The 17,097-nt window shown below is 48.9% G+C and overlaps 6 protein-coding genes across 6 annotated transcripts; 5 read left to right on the forward strand and 1 right to left on the reverse strand.

The window, feature by feature from the left end:
- Positions 1-201: 201 nt before the first annotated feature.
- PC9H_011675 (uncharacterized protein) lies at positions 202-1,864 on the forward strand (the record flags this gene model as incomplete). Its single annotated transcript, XM_036781158.1, has 4 exons — positions 202-436; positions 490-603; positions 658-1,199; positions 1,253-1,864. The coding sequence occupies 4 exons, from the start codon at positions 202-204 to the stop codon at positions 1,862-1,864; spliced, it is 1,503 nt and encodes a 500-aa protein (XP_036627013.1).
- A 233-nt stretch (positions 1,865-2,097) lies between these two features.
- Positions 2,098-5,760, reverse strand: PC9H_011676 (uncharacterized protein; the record flags this gene model as incomplete). Its single annotated transcript, XM_036781159.1, has 14 exons — positions 2,098-2,268; positions 2,325-2,372; positions 2,427-2,768; positions 2,824-2,991; positions 3,044-3,467; positions 3,521-3,834; positions 3,885-3,974; positions 4,031-4,189; positions 4,244-4,464; positions 4,514-4,937; positions 4,995-5,134; positions 5,191-5,382; positions 5,451-5,536; positions 5,591-5,760. 14 exons carry the CDS (start codon positions 5,758-5,760, stop codon positions 2,098-2,100), a joined length of 2,949 nt encoding a protein of 982 aa, XP_036627014.1.
- A 1,153-nt stretch (positions 5,761-6,913) lies between these two features.
- On the forward strand, positions 6,914-10,498 carry PC9H_011677 (uncharacterized protein; the record flags this gene model as incomplete). Its single annotated transcript, XM_036781160.1, has 6 exons — positions 6,914-7,225; positions 8,025-8,235; positions 8,290-8,888; positions 9,660-9,813; positions 9,868-10,397; positions 10,454-10,498. The coding sequence occupies 6 exons, from the start codon at positions 6,914-6,916 to the stop codon at positions 10,496-10,498; spliced, it is 1,851 nt and encodes a 616-aa protein (XP_036627015.1).
- A 500-nt stretch (positions 10,499-10,998) lies between these two features.
- Positions 10,999-11,961, forward strand: PC9H_011678 (uncharacterized protein; the record flags this gene model as incomplete). The annotated part of the gene is made up of 3 exons (XM_036781161.1): positions 10,999-11,209; positions 11,271-11,866; positions 11,923-11,961. 3 exons carry the CDS (start codon positions 10,999-11,001, stop codon positions 11,959-11,961), a joined length of 846 nt encoding a protein of 281 aa, XP_036627016.1.
- Positions 11,962-14,125: 2,164 nt separating this feature from the next.
- On the forward strand, positions 14,126-15,039 carry PC9H_011679 (uncharacterized protein; the record flags this gene model as incomplete). Its single annotated transcript, XM_036781162.1, has 3 exons — positions 14,126-14,273; positions 14,325-14,926; positions 14,989-15,039. The coding sequence occupies 3 exons, from the start codon at positions 14,126-14,128 to the stop codon at positions 15,037-15,039; spliced, it is 801 nt and encodes a 266-aa protein (XP_036627017.1).
- Positions 15,040-16,115: 1,076 nt separating this feature from the next.
- On the forward strand, positions 16,116-17,049 carry PC9H_011680 (uncharacterized protein; the record flags this gene model as incomplete). The annotated part of the gene is made up of 2 exons (XM_036781163.1): positions 16,116-16,266; positions 16,319-17,049. 2 exons carry the CDS (start codon positions 16,116-16,118, stop codon positions 17,047-17,049), a joined length of 882 nt encoding a protein of 293 aa, XP_036627018.1.
- Between the last annotated feature and the right edge of the window lie 48 nt (positions 17,050-17,097).

The raw sequence follows: 17,097 nt of genomic DNA on the forward strand, positions 1-17,097 counted from the left end.
ACTAGAGTGCCCTTGGGACTTGTCTCACCTTGGGCACAGATTGCAGCTTGAGCAAGGTCGCTTTCTTTCTCTCGATTCCGAATTCCTGCTGGCTTCGTCTGCGTGATCGGCACTGAGGCTGTGCTGCTGTTACCGATTCACACCTTTAGGGTCTTCGTGTCCCGACGTTTGTTATCAACCCCCCTGAAAGCTCCCCCCAGCATGTCGTCCAGTGACAGAGAGCGTAGATTGCTTGATAGGGCTCAGCGAAGAGAAGACATTGCTGCTGGAGTCATACAACCCACCCGCAGGCATCGTCAGCATCGTCCTCAGACACTCGTTATTGAAGAGAACAACACCTCCGTGGGGCGCTCAGTATTGGACCCCATCCTTGCCACAGATTCGACTTCAATGGACTCCCCTCTTCTCAGCTTAGTGGAATCCCCATTGTCTTCAGGTATGTCCCAACTGTTTGCTGTCGACAAGGACTTCGGGCTCAAATGCAACCAGTGCCCCCTAGCCCAAGCCCTGAAGCTCATGATACTGCTGCCAGTGTTGTGGATGTGGGCACCGTTACTCCCGAGATTAATGAAGGTCTAGTGGAACTTCTGCAAACCATTATGGGTAGGCCGGAAAGATCGTTCCGGAATATGTTGATGCTCATGCTTTTGTATACAGCACATCTCGACTCTTCCAGTTCAACTGAAGAGGCCCCGCCACTGGCCATGCCTACCTCGCCGCAGCCCCTCATGGACGAACACGCGGGTGAAGGCCAGTCAATTATCCCTATTCCAACTCAGCCCTTCGCCAATATAACAGTCTATTGGACCGTCATGTTGCCTCCCAATCGACTCGACATATTTTATTGTCCAAACCTCATGACATCGGTTGCCGACACCATCTCCCTGGATCTGGTCCTCCAGGCGATGTGTCATGAGCAACCAGGCATCTTTCAGGAACTCCAAGACAACATACCTAACATCAATCTGCACCTTGCAACCTCTCAAGTACCGATTCCTCCAGTGGGTGATGATGCATCGAGACTTCAACAAGGTGTTCAGCCATTGGGCCGTTTGTCCGAGGCATTCTCCTCCACCTATCCTCTCCGTTTTGCGACCATGGATGCCCCAGAAACATTGACGCTTTATACCACCAATTCCACCGTCATGAACCCAGAATCAAAGCTAGTGGTTCTGCATATTTACTTTCGGGCTGTGTATGTAAGTGTCTACTTGTTATTGCTCTTATATGTATTCTCTAAAACGTCGACCAGATGCCTCTCTTCCCCAATCTACTTCAGCAAAATGTCCAGTCTGCATCATCTATCATTACCCCAGCAACCGAACATCTTGAGGATGCAAGCCATGGAATCGTGGATCGTCTCAATTCCTTGTATCCTTCAGAAAGAGCTAGCTTTCTACGTCTCAACACCAAAGTCTTTGGCACAGCATACACGAAAATACGTACTGTACGGATTGTCGATACCATCATGGATCAGCTGGGCATGTCCCTGTCTTCCCGGCATGAAGGCCACTTGGCCGATGGCACCACTGTCTCTGAAGAAAGTGTCTATGAGTGGGCGGGTTTACAAGCTGGGACTCATCAGAACAGCCGGACATTTGCGAAGAAAACCTATTGCTTGTGGAAGACATTAGAAGCTCGTGTCGCCTCTACTTCTCTTACTGCGGAGCAACAAAACCAGCTGGCTGTTCTAAAACGCCTGTTCGCCACTGAGGAGATATCTGCAACATGGAAGCAGGAGTCAGGGCTTGACAATGTGACGAAACAAACTGCTGGCCTCAGGAAGTCCACTGTGGAGAAGATGATAGATGCTTGGACACGCACAGAGGCTCTCGACGAGTACGGTACAATATCATGGGAGTAACAAGTACGCTAGTTAATCATGTAAGTAACTTTCTTAAGTACATGTTACTTGTTATCATAAGAACCACTATCAACGGTTAGAATGTCCAAGGAACATAAGATACATGTGGGAGACCCGGTCCTTACAGTCCTCGCCACGTCACAGGTTTTCTATATTAGAAGTCCAAGGGACATAGGAAACTTTGGAAAGGGTGGCCCTTACACCGTCCAAATCGAATGGTTTGAAGCCCGTTTCTATACCAGTTCGAAAGTGTCGGGACCTATGAGCTGCAAATGAAGCCATGCATCAAACGCTGTTGCCTGCCTTGGGTTGGATGGTAAGGGATCCAGAAGGATCTTGCGAAGAGACGAATCAACAATGACGTCTGCTGAAAGGAAGCAAGCGTGAATTCTCATAAGGGGAGGCTAGAATCACGAAAACGTTAGGCTTTCTCAGATGAGGAACATAGAAGATACGACACCATTTTAATATGCAAAATGTCCACAAATGGTTGATAAGACATGTTGAACTAGAAACAGTAGATGAGACGGTAAAAGAACATTGACACAAGACTGAGGCTCACCGTCAAACTCCAATTATCTGCAGTTGGGATCTTGTTTGACCCAGTGAGTGTAGCCAGCAAAAGACGACTGCGCAGCAGTAAATCATGTTTCTTAGCCGCAACATCAGTCTCAACAAGGAAAGGTCGTGTCCAGTGATGCTCGACATGACCGACACCGGAGATATAGCGTTGAAGGTGATCCATGAACCTCTTGCCAATGTCACACTGATTGGTGGTAGCTGTTGTATGCGAACCTAAGCAGGTTTGGCGCCCAAGTTCAAGGTGTTTGAAAAGTGTGTCCGGTGAGTCGAGACGTCGGTTATACAGATAGGCCAAAAGCCCCTTCGAGGACCAAACAAAAGTCTGGCATTCCCATCACATTAAGCAGTTGATAGGAACCATGAAGATCGACACTTACATCGAGGACAGACAAGTCATCAGAAATTTGGAGATTGAAGCCATTACAGAAAGCGAGGTAGTCAGGATGGTGGCTGACATCTTTAGAGCCAAAGAGAAGATAGCAAAGCAAGCTGCGCTCAATGCCATCCAGCTCAGAGTCACCCATGTTGTCTGTTAGACAGTTGGTCTGAGTGCGGATGATGAGCGCAAATACTGAGCTGGAAGTCAAGAACACATACGGGTATCTCACATGCCGACAAAAGACCGTGGAGTTCGGTAGACTGCCCATGCAAAGGCTGGCTTGAACAGCGGTCCCAAGTTGTCCAAGGGCGCAAAGTCTTCACAAGATCTTCATCGATTTCTTGGAGAAAGGGGAGGTCAATGGTGAAGGCCATGCGTCCGTCAATCGCAAGATGAAGCAATAAAGGATGTACAGGAAAGGGAGCGGCAGGAATGTTCAACATGTGGATGAAACAAAGGAATCCATGGGTGGAGAATGTTGTGTGCCTTGTTTGAATACCATCAGTCGATGGGAAAAGAAGCATCGACTGGTACAATGAGCTGTGTCCGACACCTCGCTGCCAGTAGGCGACATCTGATGAGGCGATCTCAATGGCACGGGACAATACTGCACGCTCAGGACCTGATCCGATGCCTTCACCACTAATGATATAATGCTCAGTGAATGAAATAATGCCATGGAAAGAGAAGCATACACGCCAAAGGAACGTCGGTGGCTGAGAAAGGCCGACAGTGGGACCAGTTTGCACTGCGCTCCAGGACAATTTTGAGACAGCATGTCATCCCACTGTGAACGTAAAAGTGGAGGATCGCGGAAATGCCACATGATGAGAAACACCAATGCCTTGGCGCATGTGTCCACATCAGGTCCCCAGATGCATAGTTCTGGTCCACCGACTCCTGGTGGCAAGGCGTCACGCACACGTTCAACCCATGCTTCAACAAACATCCCATCAACACGATCAAATGGAACAGGTGCAGGAAGACGACTTGGCACACTGGGTATGCTCTAGAGTGCGATTAGTTGAGATGGAATGTGCTTTGAGAATAACAACTTACTTGAGACTGTGAGACTGGCACAGCGATCACAGAATTTGAGGGGGAGCCCACACGTGGACGCCTGGCTGGTCTGCATATCACATCAACAAGCTACATTCACTCAAAGTAAATACTTGAAACTCGTGTTTCGTACTTGAAGTGCTAACCTCTAGAGATGGAGACCTTGAATGAACTAGTAATGGCCGTGTCGAAGAAGTACCTGCTGTAGGTGATGCCGTGGTAGCTAACGTTGATGAAGACAGGTTAGTTGAGGGTGTGGGAAGGGTAGTCGAACGTGAGGAGAATATCTCTGAGGGAAAAGGCGGCTATGATATTACTTAAAATTAATTGATCATAAGAGGATGGAGCGGGTGACAGACCTCAGAGTCTGAGCCTGAGTGATAAACATCAAAGCCCAGATTCGATGTAGAGGCAACATCATTGCTACCAGGGATTTGACCTCCAGGGCAACCCTGAATGCAAATGGCCTTGTCGTCGTCGTCTTGGAAAGGAGGCAGAAACACCATGACCTTCTTGTAAAAACAGCGGTGTATTCCATCGGCACCAGGTAGAGGACCCCAAAGATGATCGAAGTTGGGTGCTGGGAAGAAGGTGAAGCTGAGACACAATGTACGACAATCAGCACTCACCTATGAATACAAACACCCGTGGCGATATGTGATTTGCTACATTTTTTCCAAACGGCGCACGACGTAAAGTAGCGAGTGTGAAAGTGTCTGCAGTGAGAATTCTTGCTCCAAAGTTCCGTGAATGGTTGGCTGTACGGCGTAGGGGAACATAAAAAGTCCAGTTATAGTTGGCAACTGAAGTAGAAGATAAAGTCTGTTTGGGATTAGGCCTAGGTTTCAACGTAAATTGGTTTGAGATACAGAAATCTTCGATTTGTTGATTGAATGCCACATGGATGGGACCATCTGCAGATACCTCTACCGTCAGAACTAGGTTATGCTCCTGAAGTGTCTCCTGCAATGTGGCGATTTCATGGTCTTTAAGATTGAGCGTAGGAGGTGGCTCTAGGTTCATTTCGTCAGACCACATAGGTGCTTGCGGCAGCTGTGATGCACAACAGTAAGTCAAAGTGACCGCTAAATGCTGAGATGAAGAGCTAACCGCAACAGGCAATAAACCAATATCAATGGAGAATTTTGTGGGAGCATTGAGCTGGGGTAAAGACTGGGATGCAGCTGCAGTCGCACTGGATGCTGAACCAAGTGGATAGTCATGGCGGGGACGTCGACGAGTGCCGACCGCTTGCCAAGTGGATTAGTGGTTGATTCTGTTATATGGGCGAAGGATTGTCACTCACCATGTCGCTGGTATGCATTAACCCGTCGATCATTGGTGCTTCCTGTCGCTGCTGCCCGTATTCCAGTATATGCAGCAATAGGGGGTGGCATTTGTGTGCTCCGTGACGAAGCTGGGTTGGAGGTCTCCACAGGGTTGGTAAGAGATGTTACAGTTGGCATGCAAAGAGGTAATGGGGGAGGCCCCAGAGCGCCTGTAGCTTGGGTACTGTTACTGAAAGGGGTCAACAGATGGATGATGTATTTAGAGGCAAAGATGTACTTAGGACGAGGCGGAGTATCTGGGTGTTCATGCTGTTGCCAATGCTGACCACAAAGACAGCTGGCTCCCATGCTCCATGGCCCATTCTTGAGCGTGTTTGATATCAGATCTTGGGCACAAACAACAGAGAAAGCGCACACCGGATAGAATCCACCACAGGTGGTATCAGGAACTCCTCCGCGGAAGAGAGGCGCATTTGGATCTTCTGGCAGTGGACGACGCGCAGCATGCTCAATGTATTGACACCCACATATACAAGTAGAAGATGCAGATAACGCGTCCTAATTAAGGCATTAGGTTGATCATGCATTAATAATTGGAAGAGTGACTTGCATATAAAGGTAACCCATTAGGACCACGCGTACAGTAGGCGCGACATGCCCTGCAACGTACACAGGCTTCACGTCGAGGCAAGGCCATGGAGGTGGGGGCAAATAGTCATAATGTGCCTATGACCTTTTAAATTTTCCTATCAAGGGGAAACAATGAATCACCGTAAATCTATGTTTCAAATAATGAATACATGTGCTCAATGTTCAAGACAAATGCTTAGACATATAGGCATGTTTGCAAAAGCTTGTGCAATCACCAAGATTAATGTTTATTCACAGTGGAGCTAAAGTCTATGTATATTACGTGACAAGCTTTACCTATGCTGAAGAATAATAACGATAATGATTGTTCATGGAGGGTTCCGGTGATTCAGGATGGTCTTGAGTGAGGTGCCGTGATTGTTGGTGATCGACGGTGAAATCGTGGGAACGACATACGTTTTGATTTTTGTCCAATAAGGACCTTCATAGATGTACTGTGGCCAATTTCGAAGTGACGGAACAATGGGAATGTGGCGGAAAGTCAAGATGCCACATTAGGCTTACCACTTGGATGGATTGCTTCTTTTGGACGACAACAAGCAATAATAGCGTCATGTGATCGTTGTTTATCCCTTCGAGAACGGCAGCATGGGCTCTGCTCTTATTCTCTACGCGACTGAAACTGGAACCGCGCAAGATGCAGCGGAGCAAATATCTCGAGGACTGCGTTGCATTCACTTGAAATGCCGTGTTGTGTGGCCGACTATGAACCCGTAAATATTGACAACAGGGACCCTCAGATACATTATTCTCCTGGATGGCAAGCAAATGGGTCTCCTACACCGATACCCAAGGAGCATCCTTTACGCTCACATTTGTCGGCACGTAGCCTATTACCCACCGTGCATGCCCCCAATCAACTTCTTTCTATAGGCCCCTCCGTCACCGCCTACGGAACATTAGACGCTAACACTACGTATGTCTTGGACGGCGGCGATTCTATCCCCTTCTTCGGAATGCCTATATCAAGAATCCAATTTCAACAAGAATTTTACTCCAGTCCTATCGTCCCCCTACGGCGAACACACACTTGTGGGATCTTGTGCTACTGAAGGCGCTCATGTTATCCTCGATTACTTAGTGGTCACAATGCCCCTCGACTTGCTGACAAATGCTACCCTGCCAACAGCGACTACAACTGTTCTTATTAATGTAACGTCTAACCCAAAGCCAATCCATCCGGTGGCCACTATTGTCGGCAGTGTTCTTGGCGCGATGCTACTCGTCCTGACCGTCCCCAACGCCCCCCTGTGGTACCGCCGCTTCCGGAGCTCCGGTATAAAATCGGAAAGCGAACCGGATACACAATCCCGACCATTCGAAATCAACGTCCTATCAACGCCCGCCCCCTACCATGATGTTTTGGTCGCCGCTGAAAGCCACAAGCCCGCTCTTCCTCAGGTAAGTACACGGGTTCTGTTGCCAATTTTAGCTAATGTTGCTCCAGCAACACGTACAAGGCTCTGCTCCAGGTAGATTGCACAATACTCAACGTGATTACGAAAACAACACTTGATACGTGTATTCACTTACGTTCATTTGTGATCCAATGTCTAAAGACTAGGTGTAGAACACCATCAGGCAAAACCTCAACCCATAACTTATGTGTACCTACCAGAGAGATATCTTAACATGCAGTCTACTCGCATCGAAGGAGTAATGGCAATACCCGGCACTCCCTGGGGTCTAAATTAAATCATGGGATACTTGACACTCACCGGTCGGTGGAACGAACACTTTTCAAGACAGTATATCACATATCAACACTTGCGAACTAATCAACGACATGGGCGCGTCAGTGCTAAATACACACTTACTCTAGGACAGGACTCGGAAGACAACGGGCCGGCCTCTACTCCGAATTGTTCGCAGTAAATTGAACACTCACCTTGCTTTAGACGCTCAAAGTACACGTTCAAATGTCGTCCCAAGTTTCACCCTGATTGCATTGTTTTAGTATCGCCCACTGTTGCTCTTGTACTCTCACTAATTGAGCTTTACGTAGCGTAACTTTACAGAGGTTGATCCAGTGCTCATATGTTGCGAGGAAAGCTGAACTCCGACATCAGGCGCTGCCAATCATTAATCGCCAGACACACATCATGATCGATTGATCCTGCAACTCTGAGCGCTCGACGCACTGGACTCCGTAGGACATAAATCCCACAGGGTCGCATAACCCCTTCAATGATTTTCGTAGGGGAAAGCAATTCCCCAGGCATTCACTCCAATCCCATTCTCCCCCATCCAAGTGCCAAGCGGTATGAGCTCCAGAAGTGTGATCATCGACAACGCAGATGCTCAAGTCCAGTATTCTCCTGGATGGCAAGCAAATGGCTCACCTAACGAGTACAAACGCACAACCAGCAACACCGAGACACAAGGCGCATCTTTCACGCTCAAATTCGTCGGTTCGTTCGTTGATGTTCAAACTTTCATACGTTGGTATTGATTTCCATCTATAGGAACCTCCGTAGCGGTATACGGCACTTTGGATACCGTTTCACTTCCTAACACTACCTACGTCTTGGATGGTGGCAATCCTTTCCCCTTCTTCGGTCAACCCCAACCGCAAATTCAATACCAACAAGTATTCTACACCAGTCCCTCTCTCCCATATGCGGAACATACTCTCGTTGGATCGTGCGCCAACGGGGGCGGTCGAGTGATTCTGGACTATTTTGTGGTTGAGATACCTCTCGAAAAACCAACCAACACCAGTATGCCAACCACAACTTCGACTGTTCCCACAACTCTCGACTCGAAACCAACACCACCGACTACTGCAATTGTCGGTGGCGTTCTTGGGGGGTTGCTGCTTTTGATGACCATCTTGGCCTCATACCTGTGGTATCGCCAATCCCGGGGTAACGGTAGAAGTACCGATACGAAGCCATCTTTCATGAACGCTGAACCAGACGCACAACTCCGGCCATTGAACGCGCCTGCTATGGCTTCCTCTTCGTATATTACTACGCAGCATGAAACACCTTATCATAATTCCGAAGCCTCCCATCAAAATGACGTTATATCGACCATCGAAAGACACAAGTCCCCCCATGTGGTAAGCTCCCACTAACTTGGTAATGATCGTCACTGATTTCCCCTAAGTCGTTGCAGTGGAACCAGTCGCCATCACAGCAGCCCCCCTCATACTCTATGTAGAATCCCACGCTGCCACTGGATGGCAGGCGGCGGAATCAGAACTTTGGGAATCTGTGGACCATGGTTGGCGTATACGTGCCTCTTCCTCAACCTGCGTATTCGTTTCGTTTCTCAAGTCCGTCAGAGTGTTGCGCTCAGCTTAAGCTTGTAATTCACACTCCTTTCTACCCCCCTCCTTTCACTTCGAAGTATCCGGTCTTATGGACACGTGATACTGATTATACCCAAGTTGTAGACCCGCCGGTGGATGAATGTAACACGCTTTCGTGGTATCACAGTTTCACTGGATCCTGTTCTCTTTGTACAGTTTCTCATTGCTCAGCGGAAACTCATTCGCGCTTGGAAGATCACCCCTTCAGCAATAAATCAATCCATCAAGCACGACCCACTATATAACCGACATTTATCTTAGTTTCGATCTGAATCCAGTTTGCTGCTGTGATAGGGTTATTTCCTTGTGAGTATCCTCTGTTTGTTTGAGTTCCTGCGCGCTGACTAGCACTGGTCGAGCCTCCCATGTAAGCAAGTCTGCGGAAGACTACCATCAAGCGTTTCGGCTCAATCAAACGGACGATAGCTGAGTCTTCCCCGAGCGGGCGATCTCATGACGCTCAGATTAAATATGATTGTCAGGAGAGACAATCATTTCTAACTATATCTAACATCGTAGAGCGATATGAGCACTAGAACCTTGATCGTGGACGACGAGGACACCCAGATTCAATACTCCCCTGGTTGGCGACCAACGGGTTCACCAAACGAATATAAGCGTACGACCAGCTTCACTTCGATGCAAGGCGCATCCTTCACACTGAATTTCACTGGTGTGTTGCGCGGTATTGAAATCTCTGTTCGCTGGTGCTAACACAATTGTAAAGGGACATCCGTCACGGTCTACGGTACATTGGATGTTACGACATTTCCTAACACTACCTATGTCCTGGACGGCGGGGATCCCTTTCCCTTCTTTGGGATACCGAAATCAGCTATCCAATATCAGCAAGTATTCTATGCTAGCCCGCCTCTTCCGTATAGGGGGCATACGCTCGTTGGATCTTGTGCAGATGAGGGCGGTCGGGTGATTCTTGACTACTTTGTAGTCGAAATTCCTCAGGGTGTGCCCCCGAGTCCGTCGTCGCCGTGCAGTCAGTCGTTGCCGTGCGTCACAAATTCAAAACCAACCATCATAACTGGTGCAGTCCTCGGAGGACTGCTCCTCGTGATGACTACCTTGGCCCTCTACCTGTGGTACCAACAGACCAGAGGCGTTCGCACGAAATTGCCGAGTGCCACCGAATTAAACACACAAATCCATCCATTTGAGGCGTCCGATATGCCTTCGTCATCATCTAATACCCTCCACAATGTTTCTGTCTCCGTCGAGAGTCATAAGTCGCCTCTCCCGCAGGTCAGTGTATGGGGACGTTACAGCTTAGCTTGCGTTACTCATGAACTCAGCGACAGTGGCATCGGCTTCCACCATCACAACCTCCATCCTATACGACGTAAAGTTGGACCGGGCTAAATGATATCCAGTGGGATTTGAGTCCTGGGAGCCGAAACATGCGGAATGATGGGGCTTGCACATGTATCATAAACTTCCGTGTATTACAGGTACGTGTTTGATCTTCGCACCATGGATCTTGTACTTATTGACACTGGTTTTTGGTCGCGATCCAACGATGGTAAGATTAGTCGAATGAAAAGTATTTATGCCCCTAAAGCTCCTTTATGTGCTAGGGGCACGAACTCGTATATTGGCCTCTGGGATAGTTACTAAGTAATTTGCTGTGCCTACTTGCTGACTTGACAGTCTTTCCCCCGAATCAAGGCAAAACCTGGCTTCGCGTGTCGACCGTAGGTGATGTGACATGTCACCGCACATGTAGTCGGACGCAAATCTACACCAACTTCTTGATATAGCTTGACGGCGATCAATGATAAGTCCTAAGGCTATCATGTCATATCCATGGAAGCATCAGCGCAGTTTCAATAGTGTCCTATTTCCTATGTTGCGCAAGGAACTATCTCCAATCTTTGTATCTCCCGAGTCCCCAACAGCCTCAGGTAGGATGAGCTCCGGAAGCTTGATCATCGACAACGCAGACACTCAAGTCCATTACTCTCCCGGTTGGAAAGCAAATGGTTCACCTAACGAGTACAAGCACACAACCAGCAACACTGAGACGCAAGGAGCGTCCTTTACTTTCAATTTTGTTGGTATGTCACCACCAATGTATGCCTGTGTTGGTTGGTCCTGATGTCGGTGCTCTTTCTATAGGCACCTCTGTTGCAGTTTACGGCACATTGAACGACATAACATTCCCTAACACCACCTACGTCTTGGATGGCGGCAATCCTTACCCCTTCTTCGGCCAACCCGCACCACTAGTCCAATACCAACAAATATTCTACTCCAGTCCCGTTCTACCATATGGCGAACACACACTTGTTGGGACTTGCACGGACGAAGGCGCTAATGTTATTCTGGATTACCTGGTGGTCGAGATGCCACTCAATTCGGCAACAAATGCTAGTTCGCCAACACCAACACCAACTACAGCAGTTCCTGCAAACCCGCAACCGACATCCTTAACCATCGCAATTGTCGGTGGTGTTCTTGGAGGGTTATTGCTCTTGATGACCATCCTGGCGTTGTACCTGTGGTACCGTCAGTTTCAAGGCCGGAGATCAAGAACATCCTTCATGAGCGCTGAGAAAGGGATGAAACCCCGCTTCCTCAGTGCTGATGGGGGCTCGTCTGTATATCCTGTCCATCAACATCGTGGGGGAGACGATCATGATGAGGATGATGTCGAAACACCCCATCATGATGTCGTGGTGGCCGTTGCGGTCCACAAGCCCCCTCTCCCACTAGTAAGCACGCACAAAGGTGAAAATGGTTATAATCACTTATCTTTATTGCATTGCAGTGGCACCAACCGGTACCCCCACCCTCATACGCCATGTAGCATGTCTGCGATTCTGTCGCAGCTTGGGTGATGACTGGGTGGTGGTATATATGGTCCGAGAACCGTGAGAGTACACTCGACGCATCGGTACTTTCTTTTGGGATCTACGTGTGTCTATTTTCTCCCTGAATTGGAGTGTTGTCTAGTGCGCTGTATAATTTAGGCCTGTATTTCTTACCCTGGGTACCCATCTACCCCTAATTGTATCATTAAAGTTGCGTTGGTTGTAGTCAACCCGCACCAATTCTCTTGGGCATGGGTTTTTATTTTCGTGTTTTCCGCTTATCGACTGGAGCGCGTATGAGGCTAAGTCCAGGTGTACAGTGTCAGTTGGACAACCGCGTACATTATGGAACATGTCTATGATTCAACCTCACACAGGTCAGCATACGCTGCCCCCTGCGGCTTTTATTACCTGTGCTCAAACACGATAGCTCTAAGATCTGGTTCCTGGAAGCCAAGTTCATTGGGGAATACTAATAAATCTCCAGTGCCTTTATATCTCTCCATGCACTCAAATTAGGTGTATGTATATTGCTAGATACGGCAGTACAGAGATATACATCAAAGCCTGATCGCCCAACATGCGACATGTTCGTCCCAGCGCATCTCCTGACGGTGATCAGTGTCGAGCACCAAGGACAGTGCATCACACACCCATAACAGCATCAGGGTGGTTTTAATGGTTTCCTACTTCCTATGCTGGAGAAGAAACTATCGCTGACCTCTCTATATCTCCCGAGCACCCAGTGTTCTTAGTCAACATGAGCTCCGGAACCTTGATAATCGATAACGCGGGCCCTCAAATCCGATACTCTCCCGGTTGGCATGCAGACGGCTCAAACAACGAGTACAAACGTACAACCAGCAACACGGAGACACGAGGAGCGTTCTTCATGTTCACATTCGTTGGCACGTCTCTCGATGTGCAATTGATTCATGTACTGTTGATTTACCTATGGTACAGGAACCTCTGTTGCGGTTTATGGCACGTTGGATGTCGTCACACTCCCGAACACTACCTATGTCGTGGACGGAGGGACACCCTTCCCCTTTTTCGGGCAACCACAACTGCAAGTCCAATACCAACAAATATTTTACGCCAGCCCGCCTCTTCCGTACGGGGAACATACGCTCATAGGATCCTGCGCGGATGAAGGCGCTCATGTGATCCTCGATTACCTAGTGGTCGAGATACCACTCGAGTCGCCGACTAATAGCAGTTCGCTAACCCCTCCTTTGGCTACTCCTACAATACACAACTCAAAACCGACACCACCGACAGCCGCGATTGTCGGTGGGGTTCTTGGGGGGTTGCTGCTCATATTGACCATTCTGACGTTATACCTGTACTACCATCATCATTTTAGAGGCAGCTCAAGAGCATCCTTCATGAGCACTAGAACAGAAATACAACAAACACGCACAGTTAGTGATGATGGGACCTTTTCTATCAACCAGCATAGTGAAGGACACGATCATGATGGCGCCGGAGCATCTATCCATCGTGATGTTTTGGTGGACGTCGCAGTTCACAAGCCATCTCTCCCGCCGGTAAGCACGTACAAAGTTGACAATCGCGGTACCTGATTATCTTCGTTGCAGCATCACCAGGCAAGGCTATACCACTCACACAATATGTAGAATTGCCACAATTTATTGCTTCACTTTGGGCGGGACTTTATTTGTTGCGAAATTCACAGAATCAGTGTGTTGCCTAGTGTCTAGTGCACTCTATGCTTCTATTTGTTCCGTTTGTTGGTTCACGCTCACTTTGTCTCTTCTTCCATGCTGGGAGCCCTGCGATGTCGACCCCTTATAAAGCCCCTGTATGACTCTGTAAAAAGGCCCTTCGACGGTGTTCCAGTTGGCAACGGCACGTAGTTGGGCTCGCTTGAGGTTGCGTCTATGGTGTCCTGTCCCGGAGGTTTCCGGCGCTCTGCGCAGCGGAACTTGAGTTGGCATCGGACTCGAATATGCTTTAGGATCTCCACTGAGTTTCCATCGTATATACGCCCTGAAGCGCGCTATTTCACGAACTGATCAACGTTCTCATGTCCACGATGGTGGCACCGCACAACAGGACTATCACAGCCTCGGGGGCTTCTATTTCTGTGCAGCAAACTTAGGTGTTTCCCTCGTTCCTTCTATTCCCCAAGACAGTATGAACGCCAGGAGCGTGATCATTGACAATGCAGACACTCAAATACAGTACTCCTCTAGTTGGCAAGTAAATGGTTCACCCAACGAGTACAAGGGCACAACCAGCAATACCGCGAGAAAAGGCGAATCCTTCACAATCAAGTTCGTGGGTAAGCCCTTCTGAGTCAACACTTGTACATTAATGTTGACTTGATCTGTAGGCACCTCGGTTGCAGTTTACGGAACAGTGGCCGCAGGGACGCCTCCCAACTCGACGTACACGCTAGACGGGGGAGATCTATTCCCCTTCTTCGCTCAGCGTAGCACATCGATACGATATCAACAAGTATTTTACTCCAGTCCCGCTTTGCCATTCATGGAGCATACCCTCGTTGGAACCTGCGAGAACGAGAACGAGGGCGGCGAAGTAGTTCTGGATTACTTCGTGATCAAGACTCCCCTCGATTTCACGACAAACACCAGCTCGACACCTTCGATATGTGATTCGAAACCAGCCCCACCTACCACTATCATCGTTGGTAGCGTTCTTGGAAGTTTCACACTATTGGCGACAATATTTGCGTCCTATCTTTGGCACCGTGGTCGCAACCCGAAGCTAATGGACGTCAGTACCAAATCGAATACCACATATAAACCTCCACTTCATGCCGCCAATTCGAGACCCCCGATATTCACCCCAAACAGAAGTCCACGAACTTCAACGGCAGCGCTGTCAGCTATCAATACGAGAAACTCCTCAAGCAGTCAAAGTAGTCAAGACGTCCTTTTGTTCCGCCTTGAACCAGGACAAACCGAACCGCAGGTACGCACGCACGTAGCCCATTCCTTTCCTAGCGTCACTTATGGACAATCGGTTTCACCCAGTGGCACAACTACAAGGATCGCCCCCGTCTCTGGTTGAACACCGGAATTTGACCGTTCCAACGTAGTTATTTAGCATATGTAGCTGCAAGTAGATACTTATTCGCAGAGTGCGGTTCGAATTAGAATTCACTGACGAAATTGAGTCGGCGGAAAGCTCGATGGCAATATAGTCAAGACATAAATGACCTGTCAATCTCCATGAATCAGACAAGTGTCATTAAGCCATCTATCTACTACATACCCTTGTACATCATGTCGGCGCCTCGCTACCTCACAATCACTGGCATCCACATGGACCACACCGCCTCTGTAGACCCATTTGTAGTCAATTCTCAGTTCTCTGCACACTGGCTAGTATAGACAAAGGACTCGCCCGAGGCAGCGAGTACGTGAAGCTTGGAGGTCTTCTTGCTTAATTCCAGTTGCGACATTAGGTGATGGAAAACGGCTTCCAAGCAGCGGCTCGACCAAATGTACCGACGAAGCCCAAGGGCGCGAGACCTTATATTTACCATATACATTTTTGAAATCCAAGACAAGGCTGAGACAACGTCCTGGCAATTTGCAAAGCCTGCCAACTCACCGCCTGGTCACGTTACCGTGTTCAGCTTGGCGTCGATTGGTTGGCTCTCCGATACGGAGGTTGGTACCAACCACTCCCGGCGACGTTGTCTTGACAGTGAGCGAGCAAGTTTCTTCAGGTGGTGTCACCTACTGAGACTGGGTAGGAGGGCTGGGCGAGCTGAGAAGCCGGTCGAGCTCCAATGCGACCCGAGGACACAGTTCGAATCAGTAGGCAACTGTAGGCTACGCCGCTGACTCAACTCTGAGCCAGAACACGCGTTCCATCTTGCACTCCATTTGCACTCGAGGTAGCATACACCTTGCACTCTCTGTGTGTCGCTGTGCTTCGTCTATGTCGTAACATGGGGTTAGACACTGTCCGAGAGGGATGGACTATGCGCCATACCGCGATCCACCCGAGTCATGGCCGGTCATGACCTTTCAGCTCACGTACGTACTAGTATCCTGACCCTTGCGGATTCCTATTAAGTCAGAACCAAGGTGACCGATTTTGAGTTCAACAACATTTCTTTCCTATCACCGCCAATCGGACAATTTCACAGATGTCTGTGGTAGTCAACGACATCTTAGACGATAGAGATACTCGCATACGGTACTCACCTGGCTGGGTTGCTGGTGGCGCAACAAACGAATACAATGGCACTACTACCTACTGCTCCAAAGAGGGCGCAGAATTCTCGTTCAAATTCTTTGGTATGTTGACGACTTGGCACCCGTGAAACCTGGTACTGACCCTTCCTTGAAGGTACATCTATGAAGGTATTCGGTACATTGGGACCAGCGGGCCACCAAGGGCATTCCAATATTACGAATGTCGTCGCACACTACGTCCTGGACGGCGGAAAGCCCGAGCCCCCCGAGCCCCCCAAGCCTGACAAGCTTACTTCGGGGCCTCGATACCAGCAGTTATTTTACTCTAGCCCATTTCTTTCACTTACAGACCACACTCTCGTCGGTATCTGCGGAAGTAAAGATTCCGGGCAGGTGTTCCTCGACTATTTTGTGGTCGAGACACCCATCGATCTCCCCCAAAACTACAGACCACGTCCTACACAGACCAGTACAACATCTGTACAAGCCTCAGAGACTGTGGCCCCTGGTGGTGCAACATCTTATTCACCGCCATCAAATCCCCCTACTGCATTGATTGTCGGCAGTGTCGCTGGAGGATTTGCCCTCATCTTCATCATCGGGGTATTCTACCTGTGGCTCCGTCGACACAGCAGCCCTTCAAAGGGCGCTATTTCCTACAGTAAACGCCTACCTTACCTACCGTATCTTCCTGGTCCCAAATCCATGAGTCCTCGCTCTAAGGAGCCAGCCACCCCGTTAAGCAGCATTCCATTAGCATATGACGGGCGACGCAAGTCAATTATGTCGCAGTACGCAACATCACCGACCTTAGTGCAGCGATCCGCATCTCCTGGGAGCGGTTGTTCAGGATGCGGGGGGCATTTGTCTCACCAAGGATACTAATCTAGGCGTTCTCGTGGTATCCGATGAGGACTTCTATACTATCTGTGT

The sequence above is a fragment of the Pleurotus ostreatus genome (assembly GCF_014466165.1).
Source record: "Pleurotus ostreatus strain PC9 chromosome Unknown scaffold_9, whole genome shotgun sequence".
NCBI classification, from domain to species: domain Eukaryota; kingdom Fungi; phylum Basidiomycota; class Agaricomycetes; order Agaricales; family Pleurotaceae; genus Pleurotus; species Pleurotus ostreatus.